We start from the raw sequence: 18695 nt of genomic DNA, 5'->3' as shown, positions 1-18695 counted from the left end.
GTCTGTTTGTAATCGTTAAGGACTGGAGAGTTTTTCAGGAATAAAAAGAAACAGAATGAAGCTAAGCACAGACTAAGTCCTAGAGGCAAGATTACTTTAAAATGGCTGTCTAGCAATGATCAATAACCAACTTGACAGAGCTTGAAGAATTTTTGTAAGAATAATGTGCAAGAAAATATTGTACAATTCAGGAGTCCAAAGCTCTTAGAGACTTAGACATATTTACAGCTGTAATCGCTGCCAAATATGATTCTAACATGTATTGACTCAAGGGTGTAGATGTGTGAGAGAAAAAAAATATTGAATACATTTTGAATTCAGGCTGTAACACAGCAAAATGTGGAATTAGTCAAGGGGTATGAATACTTTCTGAAGGCATAATTGGCCTGGCCTACTCCAAAATTAAACACATTTTAGTAATCACCTTTCACTGTGTACTGTATTATTATGCATACTGGATGGACTAGTTACCTTATGCTCCAAACATAATATCCATGAGTCCGGGAGTGAATGTATAGGTCTACTGTAGATGATGCTGTTGGTTCCTTGGTTGTGCAAGGTGGCTTAGTTAGTCTACAATCATAGCGAATTTGTATTTGATTTTGAATAGCCTAGAAATGGGGAATTTGTATTTGATTTTGAATAGCCTAGAAATGGGGAATTTGTATTTGATTTTGAATAGCCTAGAAATGGGGAATTTGTATTTGATTTTGAATAGCCTAGAAATGGGGAATTTGTATTTGATTTTGAATAGCCTAGAAATGGGGAATTTGTATTTGATTTTGAATAGCCGAGAAATGGGGAATTTGTATTTGATTTTGAATAGCCTAGAAATGGGGAATTTGTATTTGATTTTGAATAGCCGAGAAATGGGGAATTTGTATTTGATTTTGAATAGCCTAGAAATGGGGAATTTGTATTTGATTTTGAATAGCCGAGAAATGGGGAATTTGTTATATGTTCATAACTAATAGGCTGCCATTACCTTTAGCAACAGAATCTCGCCCTCGTGAATTTCCATCTCCTTCTCTCTTCATTCCTTTCTCAAGCATGCAGAGAGAGGGGCTTTCAACATTTTAATTAAATATGTTTAGTTGTGAAAATATATTACTATCGATGTCTCTGACAGATCTCACTTGGTTTCCCAAATGAAGCACGGGGTAGCTGCAGGAACAAGGTTGGAGAGCCCATGACATACAGAGTACTGGGTAGCTGCAGGAACAAGGTTGGAGAGCCCATGACATACAGAGTTTGGGCAGAATATCACCTTTAAGCGCAGTGAGAGGCTGCATTCTCCTCAAACAGTGGTTGATGCATGGAGTAAAATAACCAGAGTAGCCTACCCAGCATGATTGAAAAACTAACAAGCGGGAAAGAGGCCTTCATTCGCTATTCGAGTAAGTATGGCTGAGGTCTTTTTCCCCTGCTCCTGTCCATTTGATAATGGACCATTCTAAAACAAAACACATTTGACATATTAGTAAAGACAAGATTCAATTGAGAATAGTCTGATGGGTAAAAATATGATCACCTGATGAGAGAACAGAATGTGCAGCCTGAGGCAAGGAACAGAGAGCAAGCTTTTTTTGTGACTTTCTCAAATCATCAGTAGCCTTCAGTCGCACCATGCAGCCCATATATGTTTTGATTTCTAAGACATTCTAATGTTCATGTCATTCACAACTAAAGTTGAGAAATAACTCTAATTCTAGGGTATAAGACCTGTTTCAAATGCTAACCTTTATGCTCAACTTCAAATGCGCACTTGCTCCAGAATGGGAAAAATATCCTTATTATTTTATTCAGCTAAGTTCAATTATATTATTCTTACTATAAAATCATATAATATAAAATAATGGCACAGGACTTATATCTTGTCTGCTAAATGAACAAGCCTACAACCTATGGCATGGCGCATTGCCACATAGTCTAATATACAGTAGGCCAACTCATATTCTGTTCTTCTGAAGTACATTTTCTCCATATCACAATGTTTCTTAGACCTGCATGAATTCAATAATGGTTTTATTGTGATGGTGTATATTAAATACTTTTTTAAATATAGCTGTTCCAAAGGTTCGCATCAGTGCCTTGTATGCATGTAGGCCTGGAGATGCTTAATGTGTTTATGTTAATTAACTGTCATATAACAGACTCTTATCCAGAGCAACTTAAAGTAGTGAGTGAATACATTTTAATTCATACTGGTCCCCCATAGGTATCAAACCCACAACCCTGGCGTTGCAAGTGCCATGCTCTACCCAACTGAGCCACACGGGACCAATTACCGTAAGACCGGCAGGCTTTTGCAAAGCAATAACTGGCTGACCAAATTTCATGACTGCCACAGCCGTAGGGGTGAACAGGCCGTGGCTCAGGAGGCTGAGGTCCTTGATGATATTCTTGGGCTTTCTGTGACACCAGGTGCTGTGGATGTCCTGGACGGCAGGCAGTGGGCCACCAGTGATGCATTGGGTCACCCTCTGGAGAGCCCTGTGGTTGCAGATGGTGCAATTGCCATACCAGGCAGTGATACAGCACAACAGGATACTCTCAATGGTGCATCTGTAAAAGTTTGTGAGGTTTAGCTTGTCCGGGAGCGAGGCGTCAGTGTCCGTGACGTGGCTGGCTTTTCTTTTATAATCCGTGACTATCTGAACTCCCTGCCACATATGTCTCGTGTCTGAACCGTTGAATTGCGACTTCACTTTGTCCCTGTACTGTCGTTTTGCCTCTTTGATTGTCTTACGGAGGTCATAGCTGATATGTTTGTACCCGTTCATGTTCCCAGTCACCTTGCTGTGGTTAAATGCGGTGGTTCGCACTTTCAGTTTTGTGCGAATGCTGCCATCTATCCATGTTTTTTGGTTTAATCCTCACAGTGAGAACAACATCCTCTATGTACTTCCTGATGAACCCAGTCTCCGGGTCAGTGTATACGTTGATACTATCCTAAGAGGCGACCTAGAACATTTCCCAGTTTGCATGATCAAAACAGTCTTGAAGCATACATTCCAATTGGTCAGACCAATGTTGATCAGTCCTTACCACAGGTGCTTCTTGTTTAAGTTTCTGCCTATAGGTGGGGAGGAGCAGAATGGAAGCATGATCTTATTTGCCATCCCTGAAGGGAGAGTAGCAATGATCCAGAGTTTGTTATGCGGGTATAGCACAGGAGATGTGTTGATAGAATTCTGGTAGCGTTTTCTTCAGATTCCCTTTACTAAAGTCCCGAGCTATAATAAATGTGGGCTCCGGATATGCGGTTTTCAGTTTGTACATACTGTGGTCCAGTGTAGTTCGTTGACCCATAAATGGTTCTACCTGGAACCAAAAAAGGTTATCCTATGGGGACAGCTGAAGAACCCTTTTGGAACCCTTTTTTCTAAGAGTGTAGACTTGTCTTCTTTCCTGCTGTACATTGTCTCCTCTCGCACTGCTGCAATGTCTGTCCCACATGATGTTATGTTATTTGCTGGAGAGCAAAGTCTCCTTTTTTTTCCATTACTGTGTAAAGGATCATAAAACAAATGCAAAGGCTGAGACTGAAGGACTTTATGATTCTCAACATACATTTTAGTGAAACATAAGTACACATTAATTTATTACATTGGTACTACAAACTTATTTTTCTTTATGACCCCTCAACTGAAGGAGATTTTTCAGATTAATAGCAAATAATCCTCCTATCCAAAGCCTATATATTACCATCACAAGGGAAATAGGCCTAAATCTAATAGAGGAAATCCACTTTGGTGGTATGATATTGTTTAATGCAATTACCATCATACTTGAAAACAAAGCATAATTGGTTTCTTTCATCAATCTATTGAGCTGCAACAGTTTAATCAGTTGGCCTTTAAAAGTGCTGTAGTTGCTGATTCTTGAATTACCCGTCTGAAATATGCACACTCCCAAAAGCCTAAAACACTGTCTGAATATTGGCTTCATCAAATCCTGTAAGGTTCTTTAATACAGGGTCAATATGATGGGCAGAGTGAATGAGCTTATGTTAACAAAGAGTAGAAGAAAACATGAAAAGAAAATTATTTAATATCTTACAGTATGATGATGATGACTCGTTTATATTCCGCAGGGGATTAATTAGATATCACATTTAAATAACTACAGGGATATTAACGTCTTCAGATGTAGCTATTGATCATCCAGGCATATTATTGTCTCACAAAGGATTCCTTTTGTTCGTGTCTTAAAATGTTATTTTGGCGGAGGTCCTCCTGTCTGAATTTGGAGAATAAATGTGTCAATGACTCGTGAATTGTTGATTCGATTTTTCTCCAGAGTGAATTAACCCTGTTGTGTTGAACACTTTAATCTGTTGCTTTCACTTCTCAAGTCTCGCCTTTGGAGACCTTGGGTAGGTTTATTACAATGAGACTTTAAATAATTACAAGAAAAGTATTTAGCAATTTGTAAAGTCAAATAATTTCAATGTTTTTGAGGACATTTGTTCTTCTCATCTTTGGATCAGAGAAGAAGTTGTGGTGACTTAGCTAGAGAGGGTGAGTGTTACCTACCCCTTGACACTGATGGAACATGTCAGCAAAGTGCACTGGCCCCATCCCTGTAGGCGCTATGGTGCTGCCAAAGCTTGTTTGCAGTATGATGTTCAAACCATATTTGAACAATGTTTTGAGCAGACCTCATAAGTCTCTATAAAAAAAGTCTGTGTGCATTCCCTTTGACTGTAGCCTAGTTTATCCCTGTTTTTTACTAGATGTAAAGGTTCAAGCCAAGAAAATACTTTTTAATCTGGCACTTTTTTTTCTCTCTTTTTTTCCCTCACCAGCCAAGATAACAACCCAATGAAGCTCACAGCAGGGACTGGCAGATGACTGTTAAAGGAATAAATGGGCTTACTGTGGTGCCCCTTCTGTTCGATGGCAGAAAAGAGAGGTTAACGGGGAGGATGGGGCGACTGAACATCTCTGAGCAACAAAATAACAGCTGAGATAACTGCTCTCACTCCTACCTTTAAGGATACTGAACGTCTATGTCACCAGTAAGGAGGTGCACTTCTTTGACCACTTACTGTAGTTTCAGTTTCAGTATCATTTTCACTTGTCTGCCAATTGTTCCCACCTGGGGGGGCGAAGATTAGATCTCCGGAATGTGGATTAACTTGCATCGGTTGTTCATCACACACCCCAACTACAGGAAGTCCAACTTTGGAAGTCCAAGTGAACCGCAGAGAGTTTGATGGTGTGTTTGGACCTCATCTTCCTGTAAGGAGCCTCTTTTGCCAGCTGCCCCACTGGGGATCATCTCATTTCTTCTCAAAGCCTCTGGAACTGTCTCTGTACCTTTCAACTGGTGCTGATATTGGTATCCCTGACTGCTCATGTCCTTGTTACCTCAGTAAATTAGTGGTAAAGCTGCAGTATTCAACAATGGTATTGAGCAATGACTGGGAACACCATAAATAGTGCTTTTCCCTCTTATAAACACACTCAAACTGTCCTTTACTTGGAGGGGAACTCAAATGGATGCTGGGGTTGCTGTTATCGATACACTGCAGATAGCCCAGCAAATTAAATTATCAACAGAACAAAAAACCTGGCCATTAAGCGTGTTTGCAGATGGTAAATCCCGGTCACCTGGTGTGTAGGCCTTTGTTCCTGGAGAGGAGGCACAGCGAGATTAGAAGTGCAGTATCCGTGGGAGACCGCTCTTTGCCAAGCCAGACATTATGTCAGCACGTCGCTGGCTGAGAACACTGTTAAAAATCCCTAGAGGTGGCCGCTTGGAGCACAGGACTGGAGGCTGTGTCAGGTTTGATTGGCTCTCCCCTGAAGGCGATGGTTGCATGTTACTTCAGTTGCCTTTTGCACATTGAAGGGGAGTGTTCTGTTTGCCTCAGCATCGGGGGTCCATACAACAGCACTACCCACCAACACTTTATTTAGTGTTTGTCTGTGCATGAATCTTTACCTTTTCACTCCTATGTGGCTGGGAAGATGTTTATCTTTGTTGTTTAAATTTTGAGTATCATTTAATGTGCAGAAAAAAACAGCTATAATGATTTACTGCGGACCATTAGAATCAGTATTCCTCTCAAGGTAAAAACACAATAGGATCAATAGCTGCTAGCTGTAAAGGTAAAAACAAAATAGGATCAATAGCTGCTAGCTGTAAAGGTAAAAACACAATAGGATCTATAGCTGCTAGCTGTAAAGGTAAAAACACAATAGGATCTATAGCTGCTAGCTGTAAAGGTAAAAACAGAAGAGGATCAATAGCTGCTAGCTGTAAAGGTAAAAACACAATAGGATCTATAGCTGCTAGCTGTAAAGGTAAAAACAAAATAGGATCAATAGCTGCTAGCTGTAAAGGTAAAAACACAATAGGATCAATAGCTGCTAGCCATAAAGGTAAAAACAGAAGAGGATCAATAGCTGCTAGCCATAAAGGTAAAAACACAACAGCATCAATAGCTGCTAGCCATAAAGGTAAAAACAGAAGAGGATCAATAGCTGCTAGCCATAAAGGTAAAAACAGAAGAGGATCAATAGCTGCTAGCCATACAGGTAAAAACACAACAGGATCAATAGCTGCTAGCCATAAAGGTAAAAACAGAAGAGGATCAATAGCTGCTAGCCATAAAGGTAAAAACAGAATAGGATCAATAGCTCCTAGCCATAAAGGTAAAAACACAACAGGATCAATAGCTGCTAGCCATAAAGGTAAAAACAGAAGAGGATCAATAGCTGCTAGCCATAAAGGTAAAAACAGAATAGGATCAATAGCTCCTAGCCATAAAGGTAAAAACACAACAGGATCAATAGCTGCTAGCTGTAAAGGTAAAAACACAACAGGATCAATAGCTGCTAGCCATAAAGGTAAAAACACAACAGGATCAATAGCTGCTAGCCATACAGGTATTGTACTCATGGTGGTTAAATGCCTCAGACTGGCTCAATGCAGTAACATCGGCTACTATAGGTTTGAGGAATGGTGAACTCATCTTATGTCCTCCTGAAACAGTCACCACAACACCACATCTTTATAAACAGGAGTGCCCTAGAGTTACAACACCACACAGGAACAGTATAAAGCATGCCCATATATTGTCATTGGTCAACCGAGAATCTGAGCACAAGTAAATCCTATAAATAATCTCGCAGAGAGGAATAGTTCTTGTCATGGTGACCATATGGCCAATTAATTATGAGATGCAGAGCATGTCTTAATGAGATAAAACATTGGCTTTTCCTTGGGATATTCAAACGCTCTAATACTTCAGATGCAACATCTCAATAGTGTTCGTTTTACTATGTCACCTTCTCTTGAACATGTTGATTCTAGTTTCCCTAGAGGATATCTAATAATTGTCTCGACGCTTCTCCTGTCATTGTGTGTGTGTGTGTTGTTTGTGTTCTGTGACTATCCCTAAACTGAAATCGTTTAGAAAATATTAGTCATCAAGATTTGCTACTCAACTTGTCAGTATGGTTCCAGGTCAGTATTGTTCCAGGTCAGTATGGTTCCAGGTCAGTATGGTTCTAGGTCAGTATTGTTCCAGGTCAGTATTGTTCCAGGTCAGTATGGTTCCAGGTCAATATGGCTCCAGGTCAGTATTGTTCCAGGTCAATATGGTTCCAGGTTAGTATGGTTCCAGGTCAGTATTGTTCCAGGTCTGATCCTGTAGACTGGACCTGTATGGGTGTTTTAGTGTCCCAGTCTATTCTCAACAATCCCAGACACTAAATAGGAATCCCCTAAATTCGATCCATTACTCATGTGTATTGAACTATTGGGAATGTTTGTATTTTGGCCTTTTATTCTTTCCATTTTATCACTTTTGAAACCATGCATTGATACAGAGGAAGAAGCTTCAATCTATTTTGCCATAGCTCAAAGAACTAGAGCCATGTCACTGCTTGCTGGCATATTTCCATTAGCATGCAGGGATCAAATCCACTTGAATGGGTGAGGGGTGTGCACCATTGAAGCGCTGTTGAATCATTTAAATTGGTTTGAAATGCAACAGGGAACTCGCCAGTGATTCACCTCAAAGAAAACTTTGGTGAGTTGAACTACGATGACCTTGACTCATGGAGAGGTAACAGCATGTAAAGGTATGCAAAGCACAGCTCAATTTCAGCTTTGGAAATAAGAAACCCCCCCCAAAAAAAAACAATATTCCAATGAGGTAGGTCTCTATAAACAACATCAAACATGATGTAATTTGTGGGTATGACCACAAAGCCACCCCAAGCACCAAGCTTCCCTGCACCACTTGAAATTCCTGACATGTTGTTGACAAAAATCGAATTCTAAAATAATTTTGATAATACCTCACTTGAAGTGGTCTGAAAGAGGGCATTTATAGCAACCTGACATGATCCTCTTATGTTAATACAAAGCATCAACGTTTCCGGTTTCCGATGAGCTTTCACAACGGTTGATGTGATGTTCTGGCATGTTAACAGTACATTACTCTGTCAAAACAGTGAGGTGATGTGCCACCTCAAGACTGAACAGAATCCATGTACCTTCGTCTGCATCCCTGCATCAGTCAACTCTGCTTCTGTCAATAAATTGTCTTGAAAAGTAACGTTCAGCAAAGACAACAAACTGCCTGTATGATGAACTGATGAGAAAACATCCCGTTGTTAGGTAGTGTGCCAGTGTCTATTGGTATGAAGGGGAGGGCAGAGGTGTCACTGAGCACTCATTGAAACTGGTCAAAAGTCCTTCAACTTGATACATTTTAAAATAAATATATACCAGATTAACAAATAAATGAAAAGATACTGACTTTGGCCTTCAACATGTTGGGGGGGGTAGTGTATGAACGAAAGTCAGCAACAAAGAAAACGCCCCTTTAACTTCACAGATTTTCATTGTAAAGGGTTTAAACACTGTTTACCATGCTTGTTCAATGAACCATAAACAGTTAATGAACATGCACCTGTAGAACAGTCATTAAGACACTAACAGCTTACAGACGGTAGGAAGTTAAGGTCACAGTTATGAAAACTTAGTACACTAACGAGGCCTTTCTACTAACGCTGAAAAACACCAAAAGAAAGATGCCCAGGGTCCCTCCTCATCTGCGTGAACGTGCTTTAAGCATGCTGCAAGGAGGCATGAGGACTGCAGATGTCCGTACTGTGAGACGCCTAAGACAGTCTACAGGGAGACAGGACGGACAGCTGATCGCCCTCGCAGCGGCAGACCACATGTAACAACACCTGCACAGGATCGGTACATTCGAACATCACACCTGTGGGACAGGTACAGAATGGCAACAACAACTGCCAGAGTTTATCGTCGAAGGAATGAGCATTACACCGAGGCCTGTACTCTGGAGCGGGATCGATTTGGAGGTGGAGGGTCCATCATGGTCTGGGGCGGTGTGTCACAGCATCAACGGACTGAGCTTGTTATCATTGCAGGCAATCTCAATGCTGAGCGTTACAGGGAAGACATCCTTCTCCCTCATGTGGTACCCTTCCTGCAGGCTAATCCTGATATGACCCTCCAGCATGACAATGCCACCAGCCATACTGCTCGTTCTGTGCGTGATTTCCTCCAAGACAGGAATGTCAGTGTTCTGCCATGGCCAGCGAAGAGCCCTGATCTCAATCCCATTGAGCACGTCTGTGACCTGTTGGATCGGAGGGTGAGGGCTAGGGTCATTCGCCCCAGAAATGGCCAGGAACTTGCAGGTGCCTTGGTGGAAGAGTGGGGTAACATGTCACAGCAAGAACTGGCAAATCTGGTGCAGTCCATGAGGAGGAGATGCACTGCAGTACTTAATGCAGCTGGTGGCCACACCAGATACTGACTGTTACTTTTGATTTTGACCACCCCTTTGTTCAGGGACACATTATTCCATTTATGTTAGTCACATGTCTGTGGAACTTGTCCAGTTAATTGAATTCAGTTGTTGAATCTTGTTATGTTCTTACAAGTATTTACGCATGTTAAGTTTGCTGAAAATAAACGCAGTTGACAGTGAGAGGACATTTATTTTTTTGCTGAGTTTATATGCCTCTAATGGACTGTGAGACTTTAGTATGCAGAGGCCCTGCCATGTCATTTCACGGTGCTGAGTGGACCAGCTTCAAAAAGTATAATGTGATTGCCATCCTCCCTGGACTGTCATTAAATCACCTTGGAAGTACACTACTGGTCAAAAGTTTTTGAACACCTACTCATTCAAGGGTTTTACTTAATTTTGACTATTTTCTACATTGTAGAATAATAGTGAAGACATCAAAACTATGAAATAAAAACACATATGGAATCATGTAGTAACCAAAAAAGTGTTAAACAAATCAAAATATAGTTTATATTTGAGATGATTCAAATAGCCATCCTTTCCCTTGATAACAGCTTTGCACACTCTTGACATTCTCTCAACCAGCTTCATGAGGTAGTCACCTGGAATGCATTTCAATTAACAGGTGTGGAACCAAAAATCTCCAATTTGGGCTCCAGACCAAATGACAGATTTCCACCGGTCTAATGTCACTGCTCGTGTTTCTTGGCCCAAGCAAGTCTCTTCTTATTATTATTGGTGTCCGTTAGTTGTGGTTTCTTTGCAGCAATTCATCCATGAAGGCCTGATTCACACAGTCTCCTCTGAACAGTTGATATTGAGATGTGTCTGTTACATGAGCTATGTGAAGCATTTATTTGGGCTGCAATTTCTGAGGCTGGTAACTTTAATGAGCTTATCCTCTGCGGCAGAAGTAACTCTGGGTCTTCCATTCCTGTGGAGGTGTGGAGGTCCTCATGAGAGCCAGTTTCATCATAGCGCTTGATGGTTTTTGTGATTGTTCTTGAAATGTTCCGTATTGACTGACCTTCATGTCTTAAAGTAATGATGGACTGTCATTTCTCTTTGCTTATTTGAGCTGTTCTTGCCATAATATGGACTTGGTCTTTTACCAAATAGGGCTGTCTTCTGTTATCTTCTGTATACCCCCCGTACCTTGTCACAGCAGAACTGATTGGCTCAAATGCATTAAGAAGGAAAGAAATTCCACAAATTAACTTTTAAAAAGGCACACCTGTTAATTGAAATGCATTCCAGGTGACTACCCCATGAAACTGGTTGAGAGAATGTCAAGAGTGTGCAAAGCTGTCATCAAGGCAAAGGGTGGCTATTTGAAGAATCTCAAATATAAACTATATTTTGATTTGTTTAACACATTTTTGGTTACTACATGATTCCATATGTGTTATTTCATCGTTTTGATGTCTTCACTATTATTCTACAATGTAGAAAATAGTAAAAATAAAGAAAAACCCTAAATTAGTAAGTGTTTAAAACTTTTGACCACTAATGTATTACGTTAGTTATCAGTAAAGAAAAACCTGAAGACAGCACCTACAGATGTAGGATATTAATTTGATCACCCTGTTGTTGCAGGAAATGGATCAACCCCTACAAAAAAGTTAATGAATTATAATCCACATAATAATTCACATTTCCAGTTTCTGCAGGATATTTTCCTGCTGTGAGAAACTAGTCAAATTGAGATCCTACATCTCTGTATGTGAACACCGCGAAACACTGACTTTTTAAACGTGGCGCAACAAATAACGCACCAAAACAAACGCTATTTGTTACCCTCATTCACAAAATGATATTTGCCATTTCTTGGCATTGCTTGTCTTAATTCCTTACTTCCTTTTTGAGTTTGTAATAAGTGGTCAATTGGTATGCCTCTCAATGTGGTCAGATGTAGTCAATTGGTATGAATCATCTTGGGCTCTATATTCATCTTGGTATGCCACTCCGTGTTGCAGCGATCCTGCTGGTCTGGTCGGTGAATAAGTGACTAGTAAATTGGACATTTTGCCTGCAGGTTGAAGATACACTTTCCAAGTATGTTGTATGAAGTGTTTCTGTCCTGAATCTAATTATAGGATGTTTATTATCATGTGTATCAGTGAGTTTTTAAACCAAAGATTTGTTTTAAAGGTGTGCAGGGAAACCCCGGTGAACACTTTCTGAGCAGGAACTGAAACATACAAAGAGCTTTATGAATAAAAAGTTGACAATTTCTGTCTATATTATAAATATCTGTGAAATGGTGTACTTGTCCTATAACACAAAATATGTTTATGTAAAATTGCACAGTGTGAGAAAGTAACCTTCCATTGGTTGAATCAACGTTGTTTCCACATAATTTCAATGATATGACGTTTAACTAACGTGGATTAGACGTTGAATTGACGTCTGTGCCCACGGGGCTATGTTTCAGACGTGTGGAGCATTACAAAATTAACACTGATATGATTTATCTTCTTTATAGAGTATCAGTTCTGTAAGCCAGTTACTTCTATCAAATAACACTGATGTCTTTCCTGGCATGTGCCAAGTCGAGGGCCTAAATCCTCCATTGTCTGGATCTATCCATCACTATGGATATTAAAAAAGGTTCTGGGACACTTATCATAGAAGGAAAAGGGTATTAACCCTCGTGTCCTGGCCATATTCCAAACCAGATGTATTTCATTTACTGACCACATAGTCATTCCCTGTGATGACTACATACAGTACAGCCAACTCCCCAGGGGGCAGGTGAACAATACAATACATCCATTTCATGTTTAAATACAATACATTGACGTATACAGCAAAGCAAAGCAAGGCATAGAATTAGCTATGACTTTAAATGTAGTCAGATCAACAACAAAACATCTGGTCAAGTTCACAATATTAAGACTTATCATTTCAAAATAGTTTGGCGTTTTGCTGTTGTATTTATGAAAGACTGTTGGCAGCATTCCTTTGTTCTGTATAGAGAAAGTTAGCATATCATCAAAGGGATATCACCCACACTCACTTTATCTGAAAGTGAAAAATGCCTCCAATGATAACAATGGCAGTTTCTACTTCAAAGTAATCTCAAATCCTATTTTCTTTACTCTCATGTGCCGAGAACCAAGAGATACTTCTGTTCTAAACCGAACTGTATCACAGACTCAATATAAATTACTACAGTAGATATGCTCTCTTTGTTTGGGATATTAAGTCAAAGAACACATACGGCCATTTTGAAATCATTGATAATGACCAGTCGTTAAAACAATTTAGTAGCACCACACTGTATGGTACAGGAAGGACCAGGTATTCACTTGATTTAAATCAAATTAAGAAAATACATAATAAAATTGTAATTATACATGAATAACATGGATTATATATTTCTTTGGGATTGACCCAGCACTGTTTTGTTACAGGTAGTTACCAATTGTGTTGTAAAATGACCCAGAAACAACCCAGTGTTAACACATACTTTCTTAGTAAACACTTGGTGAATACCAATTTAAGCGGAACCATTAAGAAGAATGTTCTACCCACAATTCTTATAGATAATTCCCATATTCCGATATTTTTGGTCAGCAATCACTTGTGTTTGATGATTGTGTCTGTTGAAAAAAAGAACCATTCCAAATGTAAAATGTATAATTTAAACATTTATGATTTAATGTGCTTATCTTCACGTTTGTTGAATACCCCCTTTGGGAGCAGCAATTACATAAATCCCTTGCTTTTGTGTGTATTTGGGGTGGTAATTTGTCCACAATGTAGTTTTGTAATTCATCCACCCACAGCAAATCGATGTATAAAAGTAAGCCACATGATTCAGTGTCTTGACTGGTGGCTCCTATCGGGTTTAGTGGTTGTACATGGGCTGTGACTGTATGAAGCACCAGTGTCACCATGTGGTCATGTGTAATGAAATCGCTATTCAAAACTGTATTTCAAGGAATGGCTACAGTATTATACTGTTTTTGATTTGTTATTGATGGGATTTAGAAAATACAGTTCTTCAGCTTGTCCATTTAGCCCGTTTGCGAGTAGCAATAATAATCAATATTATGAGCATTTCTCAGGGTACGACTTTTGATTGATAGAGGGGAACTACAATAGGTACTGAGTTCATTTAGTTGATTTATATAGGAAATAATGTTCAGTGATTAAATATGTGTGGTTTAATTCCAGTCACATGTAGAATGATTTCAAAAGCTAAATAAGACCAATTTCCTCCATTTTAATTATTCCAATCAAATCCCAACTCCAGTGTAATGATTACTGGAGCCAGTTTATCACTGAAATGAGAAAAAACTGTGCCGTTGAAAATTGACTTTTTGACAGAATAGGGCTTTGAAGTATGTCAAGCTGAAACAGCTTATCAACGATGAACTCGGAAAAAGGACACAACCCAGAAAGTGTATGATGCAAATAATTAATTGGCTTGCACTCATATTTGACTTTTTGAATTGAACATACTCCATTAGGTTAGGAGTACACAACATGAATAAAGTGAATTCCTTTCCCGCCAAAACTAGACATGTGATTGTGATTTATTAACAATATCCCTGTGGAGATACTTGATTAACAACTCCCATTGAATAGTGGGGAATCTGATGGCAAGTTGTCAGTGGGCAAACAGCCATAGGTGCTCCATATACATGAATTGATTTGTGGAGTTGAAAATGAGAGTGGGCAAAGAGGTAGGGAAAAGTGCTGATGTGATTCAGATAGGCCTATAGCCACTCTAATCGCTTACATATTTTACATTGCGACTGCATTCAGACACCTTGGGTGAGTGTACGCTGGAACCCAACAGTAAACAGCTCAGGGACCACACAGTGAGAAGTGATTTTTGCTCCTTTTTATTAGCACAAAAGCAAGCGGAGACATGCGGCGGCGAGAAGGGTAACGTGATTTATTGGGGACAGTGACTAGAATCGCCGCGCCTGCCGCTGTGGGCTAAGTGGAGGTCCAGCACTTTGGGGTTATCCATCCGTAGGGACAGCCAATACCTCAACATTGCACAAGCTAATTGAAAGTGCAGCTTTTAAAACAGAGATGTAATAAACTAACCATCAAAGCTGGTCAATTTTTACCAAAGCACCCAAAGTGAGACAGAGACAAGTTCATTAGAAGGGACATTCAGCTTAGTAAACCTTGATGACAACCCCCCCAGTGAAAAATGAGAGACATCTTGTCTTAACGTTGGAATCCTTAGTTGCAACATACATTTTTGGACTTGTAAATTAATTATATATACCTGATTCTCGATGAAAATAAATTATAAATGCCTCATGATATTAGTTTAACTGTCATATCCTATCAAAACACAAAAGCTTGTTTTAACACTGTATAACCAGGTCCATCCCATAGCTTTTTACCAAAGAGGCGGGGTGTTGCTATGTTATTGTTTCAATAAAGGATTCTAGCTTTAAATAAAGATATATTTCATGACTCATGCAAAAAGATCAATCACTTTTCATTGTCTTGTCTCTCTTTGGAATTGAAGTGCTTCGGTTGTTTACTTTCTCCTTGTTGGGGTAGGGGACTTCATGCTACGAGCTGGGGTGGGAGACTTCAGTCCCTTAGGAGAGGTGGGGGACTTGGCACCGGCTGGAGAAGAGACATGGGAAGGAGCTGGGGAAGGGGCAGGGGTGACAACCTTGGGACCTGGGATCTCAATAGGACGTTTAGGTGGGATGATGGACTTGGGTGTTAGCGTTGGTTTGACCTGTGGAATCGTGTCTCCGTGCTTGTAGGCGCTCACAACGATATCCACGGACTCTCCTCCATATTTGTTCTGCACCGTCATAGTATACCTGCCACAGTCTTCCAGGGATACACGCTTGATGGTGAGACTGGCAAACTTCCCGGATTCGAGGGACACCAAGTACTGGTCATCGGTATACACCTCTGCACCATTTTTTAACCAGGTGACTTGAGGTTTGGGGTCACCGCACACTGTGCAGGTCAAACTCAGTGTCTACCAAGCAGGGCAAAGGAATTGAAACACCGTTGGTTACCAACACAGATATAACAGAAGAAGATGGAATGTTGGAGTGCTGTTTTTTGATTTAATCAGAGTTTACTATGCTTATCGTGTCTTGTTAAATCCCTAGTCTCTCCCCTCTTGCAGCCCCAAGGTAAAATAACCAATCACACTATAAACAAGTGTGTGTAGTCACTTTGGAGAGAGGTGCAGTTACAGTGACCTTTACAAGTAGCTCTATTCTGCCATTATGCAAACCATATGACATGTCTACACAATATTCCTATCATATACATCACGCATGTGTTTCATAAGGACCCCAGTTTATGTTTTTCCCGCAATATATCATATGCTGTATGAAGTCTGACATGAGGTGCTGTGAAATGCAATATAACTCCATAATCTTCCACCTAAGAGTGATTTTCCAGTGCTGTGCAGTGCTGTAAAGTACTTAAGTAAAAATACTTTATAGTACCTCTTAAGTAGTTGTATTGGGTATCTGTACTTTACTATTTCGATTTTCGACAACTTTTACTGTAGTACATTCTTAAGTAAAATGATATACTTTTTACTCCATACATTTGCCCTGACACCCAAAAGTACTCTACATTTTGAATGCTTAGCAGAACAGGAAAATGGTCCAATTCACGCACTTATCAAGAGAACTTCCCTGGTCATCCCTACTGCCTCTGATCTGGAGGACTCACTAAACACATGCCCCTGGCTATCCGTAAATAATAAATAAACAAGAAAATGGTGCCATCTGGTTTGCTTAATATAAAGAATTTGAAATTATTTAAATGTTTACTTATGATACTTAAGTATATTTTAGTAATTACATTTAAAACCAAAACTTTTTTACTTTTCTCAAGTAGTATTTTGCTTACATTGACTCAAGTCAATGTACCCAATGACAATTGGGTACTTTTCCCACCACTGGTGCTGTGTATAATGCAACAGAAGGTTACAGTGGACATCAGCTGCATCCATCTGGTTATGATAGTTGACCTTCGCAATGTGTTAAACCATGTCTGGTTACATGTTCTAGTGTTAAATATATTCGCATCATTGTATTCAATTGCAAAATAAAAGGTAAATTACCTTCTTCTCCATGATGGTAACAACATCAGGGAGACCGCCCAGCACTTTGCCACGGTCTAAAAAGGAAGATATTATATAATAACAATATTGTCCGAATCAGAAAATTCCCAGAGCCACAATCTAGCCTCATGACAAGAACATGTACTCACTGGCTTCAGCATATGCTTCCTCTCTGGAAAACAAGGGGGAAAATGTCAGTGAGTTCATTAGCAGTGAGGCTTTGTATATTTCACCCCAAGACTGTAACTCCATACACATGCTCTGCATTACCATAATACATGAACACTAACGGTATATAGGAATTCAAGCTGTGTTTCAGCTGTAATGAAGATTAAATGTATATAGTATTATTGACCTGCATACATGTGCATGAAACTACACGGAAATGAATACACTGAACAGAATTATGACGTGATTATCTTACTTGAGAGTTGTGAATTCCGCAAAGGCCTTATCGTAGGCTGTGAAAAAGAAAGAAAATATTGGCTTTTCATGCATGTAATAATTAAACTGCTCTAATTACATTATATTATACATTTACTATTATTCAACCATGCTGGTCATTTATGAACATTTGAACATCTTGGCCACGTTCTGTTATAATCTCCACCCGGCACAGCCAGAAGAGGACTGGCCACCCCACATATGCTCTCTCTAATTCTCTCTTTCTTTCTCTCTCTCGGAGGACCTGAGCCCTAGGACCGTGACCCAGGACTACCTGACATGATGGCTCCTTGCTGTCCCCAGTCCACCTGACTGTGCTGCTGCTCCAGTTTCAACTGTTCTGCCTTATTATTATTCGACCATGCTGGTCATTTATGAACATTTGAACATCTTGGTCATGTTCTGTTATAATCTCTACCCGGCACAGCCAGAAGAGGACTGGCCACCCCACATAGCCCGGTTCCTCTCTAGGTTTCTTCCTAGGTTTTGGCCTTTCTATTGAGTTTTTCCTAGCCACCGTGCTTTTACACCTGCATTGTTTGCTGTTTGGGGTTTTAGGCTGGGTTTCTGTACAGCACTTTGAGATATCAGCTGATGTACGAAGGGCTATATAAATAAATTTGATTTGATTTTGATTTGATTATTTATTATAGTTAATATGCGCGATGCAACGCGGAGTGCCTGGACACAGCCATTAGCTGTGCAATACTATGCAGCCGTATTCATCAACCTTGCCAAGGCTTTCGACTCGGTCAATCATCGCATTCTTATCGGCAGACTCAACAGCCTTGATTTCTCAAAAGACTGCCTCACCTGGTTCACCAACTACTTCTCAGACAGAGTTCAGTGTGTCAAATCGGAGGGTCTGTTGTGCGGACATCTGGCAGTCTCTATGGGGGTGCCACAGGGTTCAATTCTCGGGCCGACTCTTTTCTCTGTATACATCAATGATGTTGCTCTTGCTGTTGGTGATTCTCTGATCCACCTCTATGCAGACAACACTATTCTGTATACTTCTGGACCTTCTTTGGACACTGTGTTAACTAACCTCCAGACGAGCTTCAATGCCATACAACTCTCCTTCTGTGGCCTACAACTGATATTAAATGCAAGTAAAACTAAGTGCATGCTCTTCAACCGATCGCTGCCTGCACCTGCCCGCCCATCCAGCATCACTACTCTGGGCGGTTTTGACTTAGAATATGTGGGCAACTACAAATACCTAGGTGTCTGGTTAGACTGTAAACTCTCCTTCTATAAGTCTTTACTAGGTAAAGCCCCGCCTTATCTCAGCTCACTGGTCACCATAGCAGCACCCACCCGTAGCATGCATTCCAGCAGGTATATTTCACTGGT

The 18695-nt window shown here is 40.1% G+C and overlaps 1 protein-coding gene and 1 long non-coding RNA gene across 3 annotated transcripts in view; one reads left to right on the top strand and one right to left on the bottom strand.

The window, feature by feature from the left end:
• LOC127911390 (uncharacterized) overlaps positions 1-18695 on the top strand; it is a 196022-nt gene that overhangs the window by 61137 nt on the left and 116190 nt on the right. The gene's annotated exons all lie outside the window — the stretch shown is intronic.
• Positions 14652-18695, bottom strand: part of LOC118357690 (myomesin-2-like) — a 36960-nt gene continuing 32916 nt past the window's right edge. For both annotated transcript variants that reach the window (XM_052477867.1, XM_052477868.1), the window contains 4 exons: positions 17320-17356; positions 17045-17067; positions 16896-16951; positions 14652-15788 (listed from right to left, as the gene is read on the bottom strand). In XM_052477867.1, the coding sequence (XP_052333827.1) occupies positions 15327-15788; positions 16896-16951; positions 17045-17067; positions 17320-17356 (578 nt within the window). In that variant the 3' untranslated portion in view covers positions 14652-15326. The remainder of the gene's footprint in view (positions 15789-16895; positions 16952-17044; positions 17068-17319; positions 17357-18695) is intronic.

Source organism: Oncorhynchus keta, chromosome 24 (genome assembly GCF_023373465.1).
Source record: "Oncorhynchus keta strain PuntledgeMale-10-30-2019 chromosome 24, Oket_V2, whole genome shotgun sequence".
Taxonomy (NCBI): domain Eukaryota; kingdom Metazoa; phylum Chordata; class Actinopteri; order Salmoniformes; family Salmonidae; genus Oncorhynchus; species Oncorhynchus keta.
This window is presented reverse-complemented; position numbering and strand designations above follow the sequence as displayed.